General features: G+C 37.4%; 1 protein-coding gene across 2 annotated transcripts in view; it reads left to right on the top strand.

Annotated features, from left to right (window-relative positions):
- The window catches only part of MRE11 (MRE11 homolog, double strand break repair nuclease), a 78,130-nt gene extending 59,829 nt beyond the window's left edge, over positions 1-18,301 (top strand). For both annotated transcript variants that reach the window (XM_016921830.4, XM_016921831.3), the window contains 4 exons: positions 395-453; positions 1,729-1,796; positions 7,642-7,717; positions 17,979-18,301. In XM_016921830.4, coding sequence (XP_016777319.1) covers positions 395-453; positions 1,729-1,796; positions 7,642-7,717; positions 17,979-18,035 — 260 coding nt within the window. In that variant the 3' untranslated portion in view covers positions 18,036-18,301. The remainder of the gene's footprint in view (positions 1-394; positions 454-1,728; positions 1,797-7,641; positions 7,718-17,978) is intronic.
- The last annotated feature ends 718 nt before the right edge of the window (positions 18,302-19,019 follow it).

The following is a 19,019-nucleotide window of genomic DNA, read 5'->3' as shown; positions in this document are numbered from 1 at the left end:
GGCTCCTAATGTAGCAACAGGGATAAAGGTATCGTCAACAACAAAGAAGGGATTAGGAGGCTTTCCTTCAATACATTTGTAGTTCATTTGGTTAGGTGATTAGATTTTATCCTTCAGGTATTTTTCTATGAAATATTTTTATTGTGTGTGTATTTATAAACACTACAGTATCTCAATAAGCTGGGAAATAATGAGACTGACAGTTGGGCATTGAGTTATGCATACCTATAATTCTATCTCCCTTTAGATTTTTAAAAATATCAAATAGTTTTATAATTAGGCATCATGCAGTTTTGCAGCTAGGACTCAGAAAATCTTTAGCTAAAGAAATATGCAAGTTTTTCTAAGTTATTTTAAGAATAACATAACGCACATTTCATCTTTTTCATTCTAGCCTTTAAATCTACAAGACAGCAGCCTTCCCGAAATGTCACTACTAAGAATTATTCAGAGGTAAGAAAAAAAGTTTTATAGTTGTGTATTAATAATTTATGTTTTCTGCATTATGAATTGTCAACTCTCTGATTTACAAAGTAAATAAAAGAAGAAAAATTATGGAACATTAAAGCTGGAAGGAGCTTTACCAATTATCTCTAGGGCTTCTAGGATTTGATTTTTTTTTCTTGATTGCTCTCTTTTTTAAAATAATGGTTATTATAGAAATCCATAAATGTTATGTATACAGTAATGTTTTCAAGGATAACAGTGTTGAACCAAAAGAGCTCATACATGGAATACTATTACTGAAGGTGAGTTCAATGGTTATAGAGGTTTTTTCTATACTGGGTTTCCTTTTGTTACTTATCTTCCGAAAATACTAGCTGTGCCTTAACAGCTGTTGCTAGACTTAAGATGAATGAAAAGGCTGGAGTCCAGCGATCCGTGTGGTTTGCCCTAGGTTTAGCCTGGGCCTTCTGCTCTTCCTTTCGATTCCAAGAAGAGTCCAATATGGGCTTGATTCTCTTATTACTTCACTTTCAAAACTGTGTGTCTTAACTCCTGAGCCAATACTCTTCCCTTTACATCAGGGTTTCTCTGTAGTAGCACTGTTGACATTTTGGACTAGATAATTCTTTGTTGTGAAGGATTGTCCTATGCATTGTAGGATATTTAACAGCATCCTTAGCCTCAGGGGCTGTTCGTTCAGTATTTGGTCTTTGGCTTCATCCTCATCTGTACTTAAGTTAGATGAAGATATGGCAAATGTATGTATCAAATGTCAAGATAACTAAATGTAGAGAAATAGTATTTTGGGTGGTAGAATCAACAGTCAGAAATATCTTTATTGGGTCTTAACACTAACAAATGGTATTTAAGAGGGACAGATTTAACAGAAAGATATCTAGTATTTCCCACATGGTCTGATACCTCATTTAAAGTTGGAGATGGAACACTGATGGTCTCACCTCTCATAAGAAACTAAGAGGAAAGTCATAAGGTCTGCACACGAGCCTATGCAAGTCATTCACCAGTGTAACTGTGTTCCCTTAGGTGCTCAGGCTCCTGGGATGGCCAGGAGAGAGGTGAGCAAAAAGTAACATTTGTGAATGAAGAGGGACATTGGAGGGAGGTCAGACTGAGTGTTAGTTTTAATGGTTATGGCTTTCTGTCTCCTTTTTTGTGGCTCATATATAACTAAGATTTAATCGTGTAATTCATTTCTTCATTTTCATTTTTATTCAGAGTCTGTTCTCACAAAAACTGTTTGTTGCTTTGTTTCCTTGCCAGGTGATTGAGGTAGATGAATCAGATGTGGAAGAAGACATTTTTCCTACCACTTCAAAGACAGATCAAAGGTAGGTGCAGTGATTTTCTGCAAAAAGAAACATCTGAAAAAAATTAAAAATTATCCAGAATTCCAAAGTTACACATTTTTCTATGCCATGTAAGTTTAACAGACTTATTTTCAACTAGCAAAGTATGTAGAGGAATGAAAACAGACCAAGGGCTAGTTTATAGAGTTGATGCAGCATTAGTACAAGGATTTTCAGTGAAAATTGAAATAGCCTGTAATTTTTTTCCTTTTGACTTTATTAGTGCTTTTCTTTCTTTTTATTTATTTATTTATTTTTTGAGACAGTGCCTCATTCTGTCGCCTAGACTGGAGTGCAGTAGTGCGATCTTGGCTCACTGCAGCCTCCACCTTCTGGGCTCAAGCAATTCTCCCACCTCAGCCTCCTGAATAGTTGGGATTACAGACGTGCACCACCACACGTGGCTAACTTTTTGTATTTTTGGTAGACACAGGGTTTTGCCATGTTGCCCAAGCTGGTCTTGAACTCCTGAGCTCAGGCGATCCACCCACCTCGACCTCCCAAAGTGCCTGGATTACAGATGTGAGCCAGTGCGCTTGGCCTCAGTGCTTTTCTTAATGGAAGACTGTGTTCTCTCCAAATAACAGAAAATAATTTTGTATTTTGCTATCATTTGATTTCAGCTTTTTGTCATTGTCTTATTTTTGTATTCTTAACTACAAATGGTACTGTACTAAACACTAAAAAGGGGATCACGTAGACTCAGTCTGCCTTCAGAGGACTTGCATGCTCTTCCTGTGTGTTTTGGGATTTTTTGCCTATTGCTGTTAAGCTTAACTTGATTCACTATTACCATTTGCTTTTATACGTTAACATTTTGGTTGAATACTGCTTAACTAAAGCTCGAATAATGAGAATTTCTACTTAATAAAGTAATCAACTGCCTTATTTTGTACTTATTTTCTGTTTGAGCATTATATTAGGTCTGATGAGAGAGGGGCATAACGAATGGTTTAATATGGCCTCTGCCTTCAGGTAACTTCAATTATAGTGGAAAAGAGAAATGAACATATTTGGATTCATCAAAGAATGAATTAGTACATAATTAGGTGTAGAATTTTATATTACAGACCCATAAGTGTTAGTGCTTATGGGCTGGTGAAAAAAGGAACAAGGAATGTGGGCTAGAAGAAGCAGCTTCATGGAGGGAGTAAAATTGACCTGAGGTTTCAAAGATAAGATTTGGCTTAGTAGGGTGGAGAATGGTGGTCCCAGCTGAGAATAAGGGCATGAGCAGGAAATCCAGAAAGAAGGGTGATTGAGGAAAAAGCCTTATATCAGTGTTTCTCAAGCTTTTTTTCATGATCTCAGCCATTTCTTGATTATCCAAGGAGAAGAATTAAGTAACTTAGATGTAAGTCAATTTCTCCCTAACATTAGAAATTAAATACTTAAAGAATGAAATTTTTTTTGGGTATAGTTGAGTCTGAGAGGGCCAAAAACCGTAGCTTTTTCATCCCACTCTATCCCCTGGAGCCAATTTTTGTTCTTTATGATACTGACCCCACTGAGAATATAAGCTGTATGTGACTTAAAGGTTAATGTTAGAGCAAGTGTAAGTATAGTTCCACGTTCACTTATTAGATCCTTCAAACATCATGCTAGGTTCTGGGGATAGAAAGATAAAAGAAATGTTTCTTCCTTCAAGGAATTTACACTTTAGTGGTATGCTAATTACAGGGCACTGCTAATCCACCAAGATAAATGTTTTCTTCAGGTGTAATGAAATCTAAGGGACGTGCCAGTATCTTCCTGGGAAAGGTCATTGAAGGTTTTACAAAGAAGATAGGTGACATTTGAGCTGGTGATCAGCCTATCAGTTAGCATGCATTAAAGGAAATGATCTGGTGTAGAGAGAAGAAACAGTGGCACAGGACGGGCATCTACTTTGAAGGATGGTCATGGAAAGCCTCTGAGGAAGCTACATTTAAGCCGAAATTTTAATAAGGGAAATGTGGCCTTGCAAAAAGCAGAGGGACAAGTGCATGCAGCCTGTATTAGTCCATTTTCTCACTGCTGATAAACACATACCCGAGACTGGGCAATTACAAAACAAAGAGGTTTAATGGACTCAAATTTCTACATAGCTGGGGAGGCCTCATAATCATGGCAGAAGGTGAAAGGCATGTCTCACATGGCAGCAGACAAAAGAAGAGAAAAAGAGCCAAGTGAAAGATCTTGTGAGACCTATTCACTACTACGAGATTAGTATGGGGGAACTGCCCCCGTGATTCAATTATCTCCCACCAGGTCCCTCCCAGAATACTTAGGAGTTATGAGAGCTACAATTCAAGATGAGATTTGGTAGGGACACAGCCAAACCATATCACAGTCTATCGAAGAAGCAAGTTTAATAATGTTATTTAGGAGCCAATGACTAATGTGTGGTGGAAAAGGAGGTTGTTTGAGATGAGAATAGAAAAGAGAGACAGGGTAAATCATGCTGCAGGAACAGGTGAGCACTACAAAGGTATTGGATGTTGTTATAAATGCAGTGGGAATCCACAGAAAGATTTTAAGAGAGGAGTGGCACCTTGTGATTTACATTTACAGAGGATCACTGTGGTTGCAGAGCAAGTGTAAACAAGCTTATCTGAAAGGAGGGTGCTGCAGGTAGTCCGAGCTAAGAGAGATGATGGAGGCTTGCACAGGCTGGTGGTAGGTGAAATGGAGGAAACAGATGGTTTCAGGATATATTTTGAAGATAGACATGACAAAACTTGAAGATGGATTAAATATTTGGAGTAAGGGAGAATAAGGAATCAAGACTGATTTTCTGATTTCTTGCTGGAGCATTTACATTGTGCCATATATTGAGAAGGGCACAAAAGAAAGGACAGATGTGTTGTAGGGAATGATAGGCATATAATTAAAAGTTGCACTTTAGATGTGAAAAGTTTGAGATGCCTAGAAACTTACATGAAGGGAAGTTATAGGCAATTGAATGTGTGAATTCAGAACTCAGATAAGGGTTTTTGTTTTGTTTTGTTTTGTTTTGTTTTTTGAGACGGAGTCTCGCTCTGTCTCCCAGGCTGGAGTGCAGTGGCGCGATCTCAGCTCACTGCAAGCTCCGCCTCCTGGGTTCACGCCATTCTCCTGCCTCAGCCTTCCGAGTAGCTGGGACTACAGGCCCTGCCACCATGCCCGGCTAATTTTTTGTATTTTTAGTAGAGATGGGGTTTCACCGTGTTAGCCAGGATGGTCTGGATCTCCTGACCTCGTGATCCGCCCGCCTCGGCCTCCCAAAGTGCTGGGATTACAGGCATGAGCCACCGTGCTCGTCCCAGATAAGGGGTTTGAAATGGTACTTACATTTACCTCTGGACAGCATGCAGATGATACTTAAAACCATTGGGATGGATAGGATCACCTCAAAAAAGAAGGCAGAGCAGAAGAGTGTTTGTTTTCCTAGCCTGCAGTTTTAACCTTACTCAGCCTTTGGGTAGAGTAGAAAAAAACAATAAAGACATGAGAAAAATCCGGGAGAGTATAGAGTTGCAGAAGGCTATACTGGCCTTTATAGGAGTAAAAAATACCAAGATGGGCACAGATGCAAGTCAGTTTATATGTTTATGGTAAGTAGTGGAGGGACTTATTTTAGCTCACGAAGGTTTACTTGAATTTCTCAGGCTCATTTATGTGTATTTAACAGGACTCCTTTGGTTCCAGCTGATAGAAACCTAACTCAGATTCTCTTACAGAAAAGGAGATTTATTGGAAGATTATCAGGATACCTCAGGTTTTGGAAGGAAGTAAGGGCCCCTTTCTGAGTCCTTGTTTGGTTGTTCTTGTCTTTGTAAATTGAAGCACACACAAATCAGATCTAGCTTTCTAAGTTTTTTTTTTTTTCCAGAAATGGATCAAAATGCTATTTTGATATTTTTGATATATGCTTAAGGATATTAAAGAAAAAATAGTTTGCTTTTGATATCACAGTAGATTGTTTACTTTTCAGCTGTATAAATGTCTGCCGATTTCTTTAGACATGAAATAGTAATATAACTCACAGTTGTTTGGCACTTCCTATGTGCCAGGCACTTCTCTGAGCATTTTACACGTGAATTAGCTTGCGTGGTGCTCACAACTTCCCCAGGAGATAGATTATAGTTATAACTTTATCATCCCCATTTTACAGATGAAGTGTGAAGCACAGTGGCTAAGTGACTTACCTAAGGTCACCCAACTAGTCATACAGTCCAGGCATTCTGACCCCAAACTCATCTCTGTTGTTGCTTCTTGGTATGGTAACTAACTTCTCTGACCATTGTGCAAGCAATAAGAATCATTTAAGTTTTGAGAGGCTGTTTAAAATTTTAGAGGCAATTTCCAAAATTGAGATTTTGGAAACACATCAGAAATCAGCTTTGGCAGATTGGTGTTTCTAATTACAGCATCTAAATGATAATTTAGACTGTTTTTGCAGAATGTTTTAGTAATTGCAGGTTATGCATGGTGTTTTATTTATAATTTAAACTATTTAAGCTCTGCCACTTACCAGAGTGGACCTTGATAATTGTGCTAATCTGCTACCTCTGAACCTTAGTTGCTCTTCAAGTTTGCCTGATAAATCCTTCTGTCCTTTCCTTTTGTGCAAAGGACCTGTGAATTTTTCTATTTACTTCTGACATAAGATCTCGTGATTCTCATTCTTTTTTCCAGATAAAACCTTTGGACATATTTCTTTTGCTATAATGACATCCCAAAGCATGTTAATAAAATTGTAGACTAAGAATTTATAAACACTACTTTTATTGAAGACGGGAATCAGCAGACTTTTTCTTAACAGGCCAGATAGGGAGTATTTTAGGCTCGGCAGGTCAAGAGGCAAAACCGGGGATATTATGTAGGTAGACACTTGTATAACCATTTAAAATGTAACCATTTCAAAATGTGAAAACCATTCTTAGCTTATAGGCCATAAAAAAAACAAAACCTGGTGGTGGGCTAGATTTGCTTACTGGCCCCGATCTAAAATGACTTAAATTTCTTATTAATTAAAAGACATAGGAATTTACTGCAAGTTAAGCTTTGTAAGAGTAGGAATCGGCTGGGTGTGGTGGCTCACGCCTGTAATCCTAGCATTTGGGAGGCCGAGGTGGGCGGATCACGAGGTCAAGAGATAGAGGAGATAGAGACCATCCTGGCCAACCTGGTGAAACCCCGTCTCTACTAAAAATACAAAAATTAGCTGGGCATGGTGGCATGCTGAGGGGGCTGATGCAGGAGAATCGCTTGAACTGGGAGGTGGAGGTTGCAGTGAGCCGAGATGGTGCTACTGCATTCCAGCCTGGTGACAGAGCAAGACTCCATCTCAAAAAAAAAAAAAAAGAGTAAAAAGAGTAGGAATTATGATTTTCTTATTAACTGAGATTTGAATAGAAAATATTTCAATGTTCCCATGGTTTTCAGAAGTGGAAGATGGTAATGGATACATTTTGGTACATGATAAGTACTATAATAATATAAGTAAGTATCGTTGTAGTACTTAATATGTGTCAGGCACTGTTCTAAGTGTTTAAGCATATTAACACATTTAGTCTTTATAAAACTATTATCCCCGTTTTACAGATGAGGAAATTGAAGCACAGAGAGGTTAAGTAACTTGCTCAAAGCCACATAGGTAGTAAAGGGCAAAACCAGAGTTCAAACCTCGGCCCCAGAGTCCTTTTCCTTACAGTTAAGTTTTATTGCCTCTAATGTAGATTTTAAGGGAGTTGTGTGTTATTTATATTCGTGGCAGCTGCTGGATTGAAAAACTTAGCCAGAAAGGCACACTTAATGAATTATGTAGTTCATTGTGTTTGTTTTTGTTTTTGTTTTGCCTCAGGTGGTCCAGCACATCATCCAGCAAAATCATGTCCCAGAGTCAAGTATCGAAAGGGGTTGATTTTGAATCAAGTGAGGTAAATAAGTAATATTGTTAACTTTTAATTAATTTTTAACTTTATAAAATTTAAATAGAGACTGCCAGCTAGTTGCTGAACTTTTTTTTCTTTGATAAATAACTTCATCTTTTATGTTCAGGGAGTACATGTGCAGGTTTGTTACATGGGAATTGCGTGATGCTGAGGTTTGGTACAGATCCCATCACCCAGGTAGTGAGCAGTAGGCAGTTTTCCAACACACATCCTACTCTCAGCCTCCACTCTCTAGTAGTCCACAGTGTCTGTTGTTCCCATCTTCATGTCCATGTGAACTCAGTGTTTAGCTCCCACTTGTAAGTGAGGACATGTGGTATTTGGTTTTCTGTTCCTGTTAATTTGCTTAGGATAGTGGCCTCCAGCTGCAAAGGACATAATTTTGTTCTTTTTATGGCTGCATAGTGTTCCATGTTACATATGTACCACCATTTTCTTTATCCAATCCGTATTGATGGGCACTTAAGTTGATTCCATGTCTTTGCTACTGTGAGTAAGTGCTGCAGTAAACATGAGTATATGTGTCTTTTTGGTAGAATGATTTCTTTTCCTTTGGTTATATAGCCAGTAATGGGATTGCTGGGTCAAATCGTAGCTCTGTTTTAAGTTCTTTGAGAAATTTCCAAATGGCTTATAATGGCTGAATGAATTTACATTCCAACAATGTATAAGCATTCCCTTTTCTGACAACCTCACTAGCATCTGTTGTTTTTTGACTTTTTAGTAACAGCCATTCTGACTGGTATGAAATGGTATCATTGTGGTTTTGATTTACATTTCTCCAATGATTAGTGATGATAAGCACTTTTTGTTTGTTGGCTGCTTTGTATGTCTTCTTTGTAACGTGCCTGTTCATGTCCTTTGCCCATTTTCTGATGAAGTTATTTGATTTTTCCTTACTGATTTATTTACATTCCTTTTAGAGTCTTGATATTAGACCTTTGTTGGATACATATTTTGTGAATATTTTCTCCCATTCTGTAGGCTTTTTGTTTACTCTGTTGATAGTTTCTTTTCTCTTTTTTTTTTGACATGGAGTTTCGCTCTTGTTGCCTGGGCTGGAGTGCAATGATGTGACCTCGGCTCACTGCAATCTCCGCCTCCCGGGTTCAAGCGATTCTCCTGCCTCAGCCTCCCGAGTAGCTGGGATTACAGGTGCGCATCACAACGCCCACCTAATTTTTTGAATCTTCAGTACAGACAGGGTTTCACCATGTTGGCCAGGCTGGTTTCAAACTCCTGACCTTATGATCCGCCTGCCTCGGCCTCCCAAAGTGCTGGGATTACAGGTGTGAGCCACTGTGCCCAGCCTGATAGTTTTACTGTGCAGAAGCTCTTTAGTTTAATGAGGTCCTACTTGTCCATTTGTGTTTTTGTTGCAGTTGCTTTTGGGGACTTAGCCAAAAATTATTTGCCAAGGCCAGTGTTGAGAAGGGTATTTTCTTGGTTTTCTTCTGGGATTATTATAGTTTGAGGTCTTACTATTAAATCTTTAATTCATCTTGAGTTAATTTTTGTATATGGTGAAAGGTAGGGATCCATTTTCTTGTGCACATTGCTAGCTGGTTATCCTAGCACCATTTACTGAACAGGGAGTCCTTTCTCCATTGCTTGTTTTTGTCAGCATTGTCAAAGATCAGATGGCTGTAGATGTGCAGCTTTATTTCTGAGTTCTCTGTTCTGTTCCATTGGTCTGTGTGTCTGTCCTTGTACCAGTACCATATTGTTTCGGTTACTGTAGCCTTATAATATAGTTCAAAGTTGGGTAGTGTTATACTTCCGGCTTTGTTCTTTTTGCTTAGGGTTGCTTTGTCTATTTGGGTTCTTCTTTGGTTCCATGTGAATTTTAGAATAGTTTTTTTCTAATTTCTGTGAAAAATGACGTTGGTAGTTTGATAGGGATAGTGTTGAATCTGTAGGTAGCACTGGGCAGTATGGTCATTTTAATGATACTGATTCTTCCAGTTCCTAAGCATAGAATGTTTTTGCGTTTGTGTTATCTGTGATTTCTTTCAGCAGTGTTTCATAGTTCTCCTTGTAGAGATCTTTCACCTCCTTGGTTAGCTATATAGCTATGTATTTAATTTTCTTTGTAGCTATTGTAAATGGGATTGTGTTCTTGATTTGACTCTCAGCTTGAACGTTATTGGTGTATAGAAATGCTACTGACTTTTGTACACTTTTTTTTTTAATTCTGAAACTTTGCTGAAGTCGTTTATCAGTTCTAGGAGCCTTTTGGCAGGGTCTTTAGGGTTTTCCGGGTACAGAATCGTATCATCAGCAAAGAGAGAGTTTGACTTCTTTTCCTGTTTGGATGCCTTTTCTTTCTTTCTCTTGCCTGATTGCTCTGGCTAGGACTTCCAGTACTATGTTGAATAGGAGTGGTGAGAGTGGGCATTCTTGTCTTTTTCCAGTTTTCAGGGAGAATGGTTCTAGCTTTTGCTTGTTCAGCATGATGTTGGCTGTGGATTTTCATAGCTGGCTCTTATTATTTTGAGGTATATTCCTTCAGTGCCTAGTCTGTTGAGGGTTTTTATCATGAAGGGATGTTGGATTTTATCAAAAGCTTTCTCTGTGTCTGTTGAAGTGACCATATCGTTTTTGTTTTTAATTCTGCTTTTGTTGTGAGTCACATTTATGGATTTGCATATGTTGAATCAACCTTGTATCCCAAGAATAAAGTGTACTTGATCATGGTATATTAACTTTTTGATGTGCTGCGAGATTTGGTTTGCTAGTTTCTTAAGGATTTTTACATCTGTGTTCATCAGGGATATTGGACTGAAGTTTTCTTTGTTTTGTTGTGTCTCTGCCAGATTTTGGTATCAGGCTGATGCTGGCTTCGTAGAATGAGTTAGGGAGGAGCCTCCCTTGATTTTTTTGGAATAATTTCTGTAGGATTGGTACCAGTTCTTTGTATGTCTGATAGAATATGGCTGTGAATCCATGTAGTCTAGGGCTTTTTTGGTTGGTCAGTTTTTTATTACTGATTAATTTCAGAATTTATTATTGGTCTGTTCAGGTTTTCACTTTCTTCCTGGTTCAATCTTAGGAGGTTGTGTGTTTAGAGGGATTTATCCATTTTAGATTTTCTAATGTGTGTGAATAGTTATTCATAGTAGTCTCTAAAGATCTTTTGTATTTCTGTGGGGTCAATTGTAATGTCATCTTTGTCATTTCTGATTGTACTTATTTGGATCTTCTCTTTTTTTCCTTTGTTAATCTAGCTAGCAGCCTATCAATTTTGTTTATTATTTTAAAGAACCAATTCTTGATTTCATTGATCTTTGGTATGGATTTTTGCATCTCAGTTTTGTTCAGTTCTTCTCTAATTTATTTCTTTTCTTCTGCTAATTTGGGGGCTGGTTTGTTCTTTTATTTCTCGTTCCTCTAGGTACAATGTTAAATTGTTAATTTGATTTAAATTAACAAATTAAATTGTTAATTTGATTTAAATTAACAAATTAAATTGTTAATTTGATTTAAATTAACAAATTGTTAATTTGATTTAAATTAACAAATTGTTAATTTGATTTAAATTAACAAATTGTTAATTTGATTTAAATTAACAAATTGTTAATTTGATTTAAATTAACAAATTGTTAATTTGATTTAAATTAACAAATTGTTAATTTGATTTAAATTAACAAATTGTTAATTTGATTTAAATTAACAAATTGTTAATTTGATTTAAATTAACAAATTGTTAATTTGATTTAAATTAACAAATTGTTAATTTGATTTAAATTAACAAATTGTTAATTTGATTTAAATTAACAAATTGTTAATTTGATTTAAATTAACAAATTGTTAATTTGATTTAAATTAACAAATTGTTAATTTGATTTAAATTAACAAATTGTTAATTTGATTTAAATTAACAAATTGTTAATTTGATTTAAATTAACAATTTGTTAATTTGATTTAAATTAACAAATTGTTAATTTGATTTAAATTAACAAATTGTTAATTTGATTTAAATTAACAATTTGTTAATTTGATTCTCTTAATGAAGGCATTTAGTTCTGTAAGCTTTCCTTTTAACAGTTTTAGCTGCATCCCTAAGATTTTATAAGTTGTGATTCTATTTTTATTTTCATTAATGAAATTAATTTCATTAATTAATGAATGAATTTTTATTAATTTCAAAGAATTTTTTTATTTCTGCCTTAATTTCATTATTGACCCAGGAGTTATCCAGGAATAAATTGTTTAAGTTCCATGTATTTGTGTAGTTTTGAGAGATCTTCTTAATATTAATATCTCTTTTTATTGCACTGTAGTCCAAGAGTATACTTGGTATGATTTTGATTTTTTTGAATTTATTTAGACTTACTTTATGACTGAACATGTGATCTATATTAGAATATGTTCTGTGTGTAGATGGGAAGAATTTGTATCCTGCAGTTACTGGATGAAGTATTTCGTAGCTTTCAATTAGGTCTGATTGGTCAAGTGTCAAGTTTAAGTCCTGAATTTGTTAGTTTTCTGCCTGGATGTTCTTTCTAACACTGTCAGTGGGGTGTTGAAGCCTCCCACTATTACTCTGTTGCTGTCTGAGTCTTTTTTTAGGTTAAGTAGAACTTGATTTATGAATCTGGGCATGTATATATTTGGCATAGTTAGGTCTTCCTGTTGAATCAAACCGTTTATCATTATGTAATACCTTTCTTTGTCCCTTTTTACTGTTGGTTGGTTTAAAGTCGGCTATATCTGATAAAAGAATTGTGACTCCTGCACTTTTTTGTTTTTCATTTGCATGTTAGATCTTTCTCCATCCCTTTACTTTGAGCCTGTGTGTGTCATTACATGTGAAATGGGTCTCTTGATGACAGCAGTCAGGTCTTGTCCTTTTATCTAACTTGCCACTGTATTCCTTTTAAGTAGTGACATTTAGACAATTTATATTCAGAGTTAGTGTTGATATATGAGATTTCGATCCTGCCATCGTATTGTTAGCTGGTTGTTTTGTAGACTTGATTATGTAGTTGCTTTATAGTGTCTCTAAGCTATGTCCTTAAGTGTGTTTTTGTGGTAGTAGGTGGTGGTTTTTTGTTTCCATGTTTAGCACTCTCTTAAGGACCTCTTGCAAGACTGATCTAGTTGTAATGAATTCCTCAGCATTTGCTTGCCTGAGAAGGATTTTATTTCTCCTTTGCTTATGAAGCTTAGTTTGGTGGGATATGAAATTCTTGGTTAGAATTTCTTTTTTCTTTAAGGATGCAGAAAATAGGTCCCCAGTCTCTTCTGGCTTGTAAGGTTTCTGCCGAGATGTCCGCTGGTAGCCTGATGGGGTTCCCTTTGTAAGTAACCTGACCCTTCTGTCTAGCTGCCTTTAAGATCTTTTCTTTCATGTTGACCTTGGTGAATCTCATGACTGTGTGCCTTGGGGATGGTCATCTTATATAATGTCTGATAGGAATTCTCTGTATTTCTTAATTTGCATGTCAACCTTTCTAGCAAGATTGGAGAAATTTTTCTGGACTGTATCCTCGAATATGTTTTCCATATTGCTTATTCTCTCTCTCAGGAATGTCAATGAGTCATAGGTTTTGCCTCTTTACATAATCTCATATTTCTCAGAGGTTTTTTTTTCTTCCTTATTCTTCATTTTTTTTCCTTTATTTTTCTCTGACCAAGTAGATTTGAAGAACTGGTTTTGAAGCTCTGAGATTCTTTCCTCAGTTTCATCTGTTGTATTGTTAATACTTTCAGTTGTATTATGAAATCCTTGTAGTGAATTTTTCAATTCCAGAAGTTCAGTATGGTTCTTTCTTAAAATGACTATTTTACCTTTCAACTCTTGGATTGTTTTACTGGATTCATTGGATTGGGTTTTAACTTTCTCCTGAATCTTGATGAGCTTCCCTGCCATCCAGATTCTAAATTCTATGTCTGTCTTTCAGTAATTTCAATCTGGTTAAGAACTATTGTTGGTGAGCTAGCAGGCTCATTTGGAGGTAAGGGGACATTCTGGCTTTTTGAATTGCCAGAATTCTTGCACTGATTCTTTCTCATGTTAGAGGGCTATTGTTCCTTTAACTGCAGTGTAAGTCGAGTATAGTCAACTGGCCTTGTTTCTGGGTGCTTTCAGAGGGCCACAGCTCTATATAGATCTTTACTGTGGCTAGATTCTTGCCCTGGGTGTCACAGAGATGTATATTGGCAGAATTATTTTGGTGTTGTAATTTTGGCTGTGATCCAGTAGCTGGCATTTAACATTAGTGTCCAGCGGATAGGCTCTTACTCAGCTGCATAGTTCTTTTGTATTTCTGTGTGTTCACAGCCGTGCTCTGCGGTGGGGTTGGGGAGAGAGATGACCACTCACGAGGGCCACTCCTGGGCCATGGGTGAGGTCCCTCCTATCACTGGCACTGCACCTGCATTACTGTTGTTTGGTGTCTTGGGTTGCAGGGCTCCCTTAGACAGAGGCCATGGCTGCCAGACAGGCCACACCCTTCCCAGACCAGCACTGTGGAGGAAGGCATGTCCCATTCCTGCACTGGCCCACGAACCCACGTGTCTCACTCCTTTCAGTGTTCTGAAAGTGGGATTTCTCCCCCACTTGAGTGCCAGCCCCAGCTCTTAGCTCGACAGCCCCAGCTGTGTGCTGTAGCCCTGTAGCACTGGGACCAGCCTGTGGCTCCATCGTCTGGACCCTCAGGGTCAGGCACCAGCTGTGCTGGGGAATCTGAAATGCTCCCAGGCTGCCAGGAAGGTACTCAGGTGGAACCACCAGCAAAAAACAAGGCTAGGCAGCAGAGGCTGCCCTGTGCACACATTCCTGCAGGGCAGCTTGGCAGGGGCCCTGGAAGGGGCTGTAGGGGAGGAGGGCCTGCAGAACAGATGTTCCTCTGTCCCACAGGGAAGCTGGCCCCAGTCTGGCCTGCCCCAGCATTCAGGTGGGGCTAGTCCTACTCCAGGGGAAATAAGAAGTCTTAGGGGATGGGCGCCTATGGCCACCTTCTGCTGCAGCTGCCTTAGATATGAAAACCCCTGGGCTCCATGTATTCTGGAGCTCTGTCTCTGCCTACTGTTTGGGCCAATCCCCCTGCCAGTTGAAACATCTCCAGGGTGCATGGAATCTTGTAGCTAGGATCTCTGAGGTCCATAGTGAGAGTGTGCTGCCCCATCATCCATTCACTCACCCCTTTCTAGGAGCCTTTCAAGGCCAAGAACCAGCCCTGGCATTGGGCAACCCCCACAAGGTTACCAGCTTCCTCCCTCTTCAGCTTCCAATTTGTATCACCTCTCTATCAGCTCTTGGTGCTTTTTCTCCAAAGATCTGCTCAAAGTATGTTGGCTTACTCGATATTTTGGTCTTTATCAGTGGCAGTGGTGCTTCTTGGCCCTGTCTAGTTGGCCATCTTATCCTTCTTCCACTAAAAATTATTTTTAAAAATAGTTTCAGGCTGGGCGCAGTAGCTCATGCCTGTAATCCCAGCACTTTGGAAGGCTGAGGCAGGCGGATCACCTGAGGTCGGGAGTTCATGACCAGCCTGACCAACATGGAGAAACCCCGGCTCTACTGAAAATACAAAATTAGCCGGACATGGTGGCACATGCCTGTAATCCCACCTACTCAGGAGGCTGAGGCAGGAGAATCGCTTGAACCTGGGAAGTGGAGGTTGCAGTGAGCCAAGATTGCACCATTGCACTCCAGCCTGGGCAACAAGAGCGAAACTCCATTTCAAAAAAAAAAAAATAGTTTCATTGATAACCTTCCTTTGAACTATAGTTAATGTTAAGAGTTAACAAGTAACATATGTTGAGTGCCCATCAGTGTAATACCTCAGATATAAAAGTCCTGTAGATTTTTAAAATATGATATTCACTCAGTTCTTATTTGCCCAGTTAACAGTGGGATCAGAATTTTTTTTAGCTTCTACCATTTACTTATATTTGGAGAAATGATGATGATGATGATGATATCCCAAGAGCTTTTAATATTACTTTAATGAATATTTATTAAGTACTCACTATATGCTCTACATGTGTCATGTAGAGGGTGGCGCATGGTGGTGATTTCATGACATATAGGTATTCAGGCATTGTCCGAAATGTTCTCTGGGAGGATGTCTGGAAAAAACTCCAGTTCCAGATTGCGTCTGCAACCATGAAATCTCCCCACCATGAATGAGGAGGAGGAGGAAGAGGAAGAGTTATAAGTCAGGACTTGCCTCTTGCCTTTATTAATTTGCTGTTTCAATTAAGTTTAAATAAAACTACATGACTGAAGGATACTGCCCTTCCCCTTTCCTTCATGGCTGCCATTTGAAGGGCCTTTGCTAGTTTTTGTTGATTTGCTTGAAAGTGTTTCTCTTAGGCCCATGACCCCTTTTATTTATTTTTTTATTTAAAAAATTGTTAATTGTAGCAAAAGCATAACATAAAACTAACCATTATTAAGTGTACAGTTCAGTAGTGTTAAATAGATCCATATTAAACAGATCTTCAGCACTTTTTCATTTTGCAAAACTGAAAATCTATATCCCTGAAATAACAAGTCTCTGTTTCCCCTTCTTCATCCCCTGGTAACTACCATTCCACTTTCTCTTTCTATGAATTCAACTACTCTAGGTACTTCATATAAGTAGAATCATATAGTATTTGCCTTTTTGTGACTGGCTTATTTCACATAGCGTAAGTTCCTGAAGGTTTATCTACGTTGTAGCCTGTGACTTACACCTTTCATTTTTAGCTTTGGCTGCTGCTGCCATGTTCCCTATATTTAAGCTGTGGTTTAAAACAGCTTGAGAGGACTCAACTCAGGCTGCCAAGAAAAATGGCAGCAAGAGCTCATTCTACCTATTAAATACTAACATGTTGCTTCCAGGAGGGAAGTGAGCAATTATTGTTTGTTTATTCCAAAACATCTGGATATATATGCGGTTATATGTTACAGTTAAAAATTTGTATACTAGTTCATGTTAACTGCAAAGACAGACTATTAGCAAATTATCTATTAGATTTCATTTGGATTTGTCTCTGGTTTATTTAAGTTTTGTCTTTGATAGTAGCAGAAAATGAATCAATAAATGAAAATGAATTTATATTTCTTAAGGCATCCATTACTCATCAGAGATAGTTAACTTAGCTAACATTTGGAAGTGCTGATACCACCAACAAAGCCTAGCATCAAATAATTTCTTTTAATTTCTTTTAGTGTCTTAAACACAAATAAAAAACTTACAAACAAATTTGCTTTATTTTCTGAATATTTATAGAATACGTAAGAATTGGTTTTATCTTCATAAAATTGTATAATTGGGCTTATCTGAGGTTTGTTTTCATTCTCTTTAATTAAATTATTAGTTAATATCTGATATTCCTATTTATTCTTACCATGCATACAATCTATAGCCCAATAGCATGGGAACTCTTTTTTTTTTTGAGATGGAGTCTCTCGCTCTGTCGCCCAGGCTGGAGTGCAGTGGCACGATCTCAGCTCACTGTAAGCTCTGCCTCCCAGTTTCACGCCATTCTCCTGCCTCAGCCTCCCGAGTAGCTGGGACTACAGGCACCCGCCACCACACCCGGCCAATTTTTTGTATTTCTAGTAGAGACGGGGTTTCACCGTGCTAGCCAGGATGGTCTCGATCTCCTGACCTCGTGATCCACCCCCCTTGGCCTTCCAAAGTGCTGGGATTACAGGCGTGAGCCACCGCGCCCGGCCAGCATGGGAACTCTTGAAATAACTGCAATGTATTTCTTTTTTTATCCAAAAAACTATTTGAAAGCTTGCTTTGCTAGGTTGCTTTTTGCATGAGTGTGAGAGTAGCTAGCTATTTCTAGTATTAAATGGTAATGGGAAATAAAATTACAGCTGTTTCTGAGTTGGATCTCCATGTGGCTTCATTATTTTTTCACTGTGAATTTCCAGAAGAGTAGATACAACTGTAATAAAATGTAAATGAGAAAATATATTCAAAAACCAAATATAAAATGACTTGAATTATTTTTCTGGCTTACCTATACTTCATTTATCTTTATTAAGGTTAGTAAGGGAAATGTGTGTGGTTTATATTGCAGATACATGCACACACAGCAGGATAAATTTTCATTTTAATGCTCATTAAGAATTTAATTGTACTTAATATATTTTGCAGTTATAAAGGAAATAGAAAAATAAAGTCTACCCCATGTGAAATGACTCTCACTGGTATTGTTTTGCCCATAAGAACTTCTGTCTTGTTTCAGTGAAGCATGGAACAATCACTAATACAACATTTGTATCTCATTTCAGGATGACGATGATGATCCTTTTATGAACACTAGTTCTTTAAGAAGAAATAGAAGATAATATATTTAATGGCACTGAGAAACATGCAAGATACAGGAAAAATGAAAATGTTACAAGCTAAGAGTTTACAGTTTAAGATTTTAAGTATTGTTTCCTGAGCATAACTCCATAAGTAAGAAATTTCTAGCTCACAGACATATACAATAGCATTGATTCACCTTGTTTTTTTAACCTGGTTGTTATAGTAAGAGCTTTGTTTCAATATCACTCTTGAGTAAAGATTAAAATAAAGCTACCATTTTACATTTCTATTTCATAATTAAAAACTATGTCAGTATTTTAATATGGTTACATTTAGCCAAAGTTGAGGGAAAGAGCTTATAAAATTTAACTTCTTCATAATTTTAGTAATTTCCTAGAGGTTCTGGGTTTTCTGAAAGTAAAACAATTTATGCGAACCTATGTCTAAATTCACTGTTTGTTACTATGTATGTTTTTTTCCAATGCTTCTTATAAGACTAAATGATTAGAAGTACCTAATAGTTTGAACAGATACGTTTTTATTTAAAAGAGTAGAATAACCTTTCAGAATTACTGAGTTTTTTATTCCAGTTGTAGCAAAGATTTCAAAAGATTGTGTTCCCATTAAGTGGTAGTAATTTCCTTTATTATTCTGTATCCTTAATGGTGTTCTCTCTCTCTCTCTCTCCCCCGTTCCCCACTCTTCCTTTCTCCTTTGCTTTTTCTTCTCTTTCATACATATATGTGTGCCTAGTTCTAGGAGGAAACGGGTTAAAAATTGTTTTAAACTACATCTTCTTGAAAATATTGAAGAATTTGTTTTAGGTAGAGTGGTCAGTTGAATCTTACAGTAAAGTATAGAAATATATTTAATGTGGAATGTCAATGCCAGGATTTCTCATTAACAATATTTTATCTCAACTTTGGTTCCTGTGATACATTTCTGAATGGGCAATTCCAGAACTCTTAGTAGCCCATGTTAAGTTTCTATTTTTTACTTGTTTTTGGGGAGAAATAAGAATT

This window comes from Pan troglodytes, chromosome 9 (genome assembly GCF_028858775.2).
Source record: "Pan troglodytes isolate AG18354 chromosome 9, NHGRI_mPanTro3-v2.0_pri, whole genome shotgun sequence".
Classification (NCBI taxonomy): domain Eukaryota; kingdom Metazoa; phylum Chordata; class Mammalia; order Primates; family Hominidae; genus Pan; species Pan troglodytes.
The sequence above is the reverse complement of the archived record's forward strand: the minus strand, read 5'-3'. Positions and strand labels throughout refer to the sequence as shown.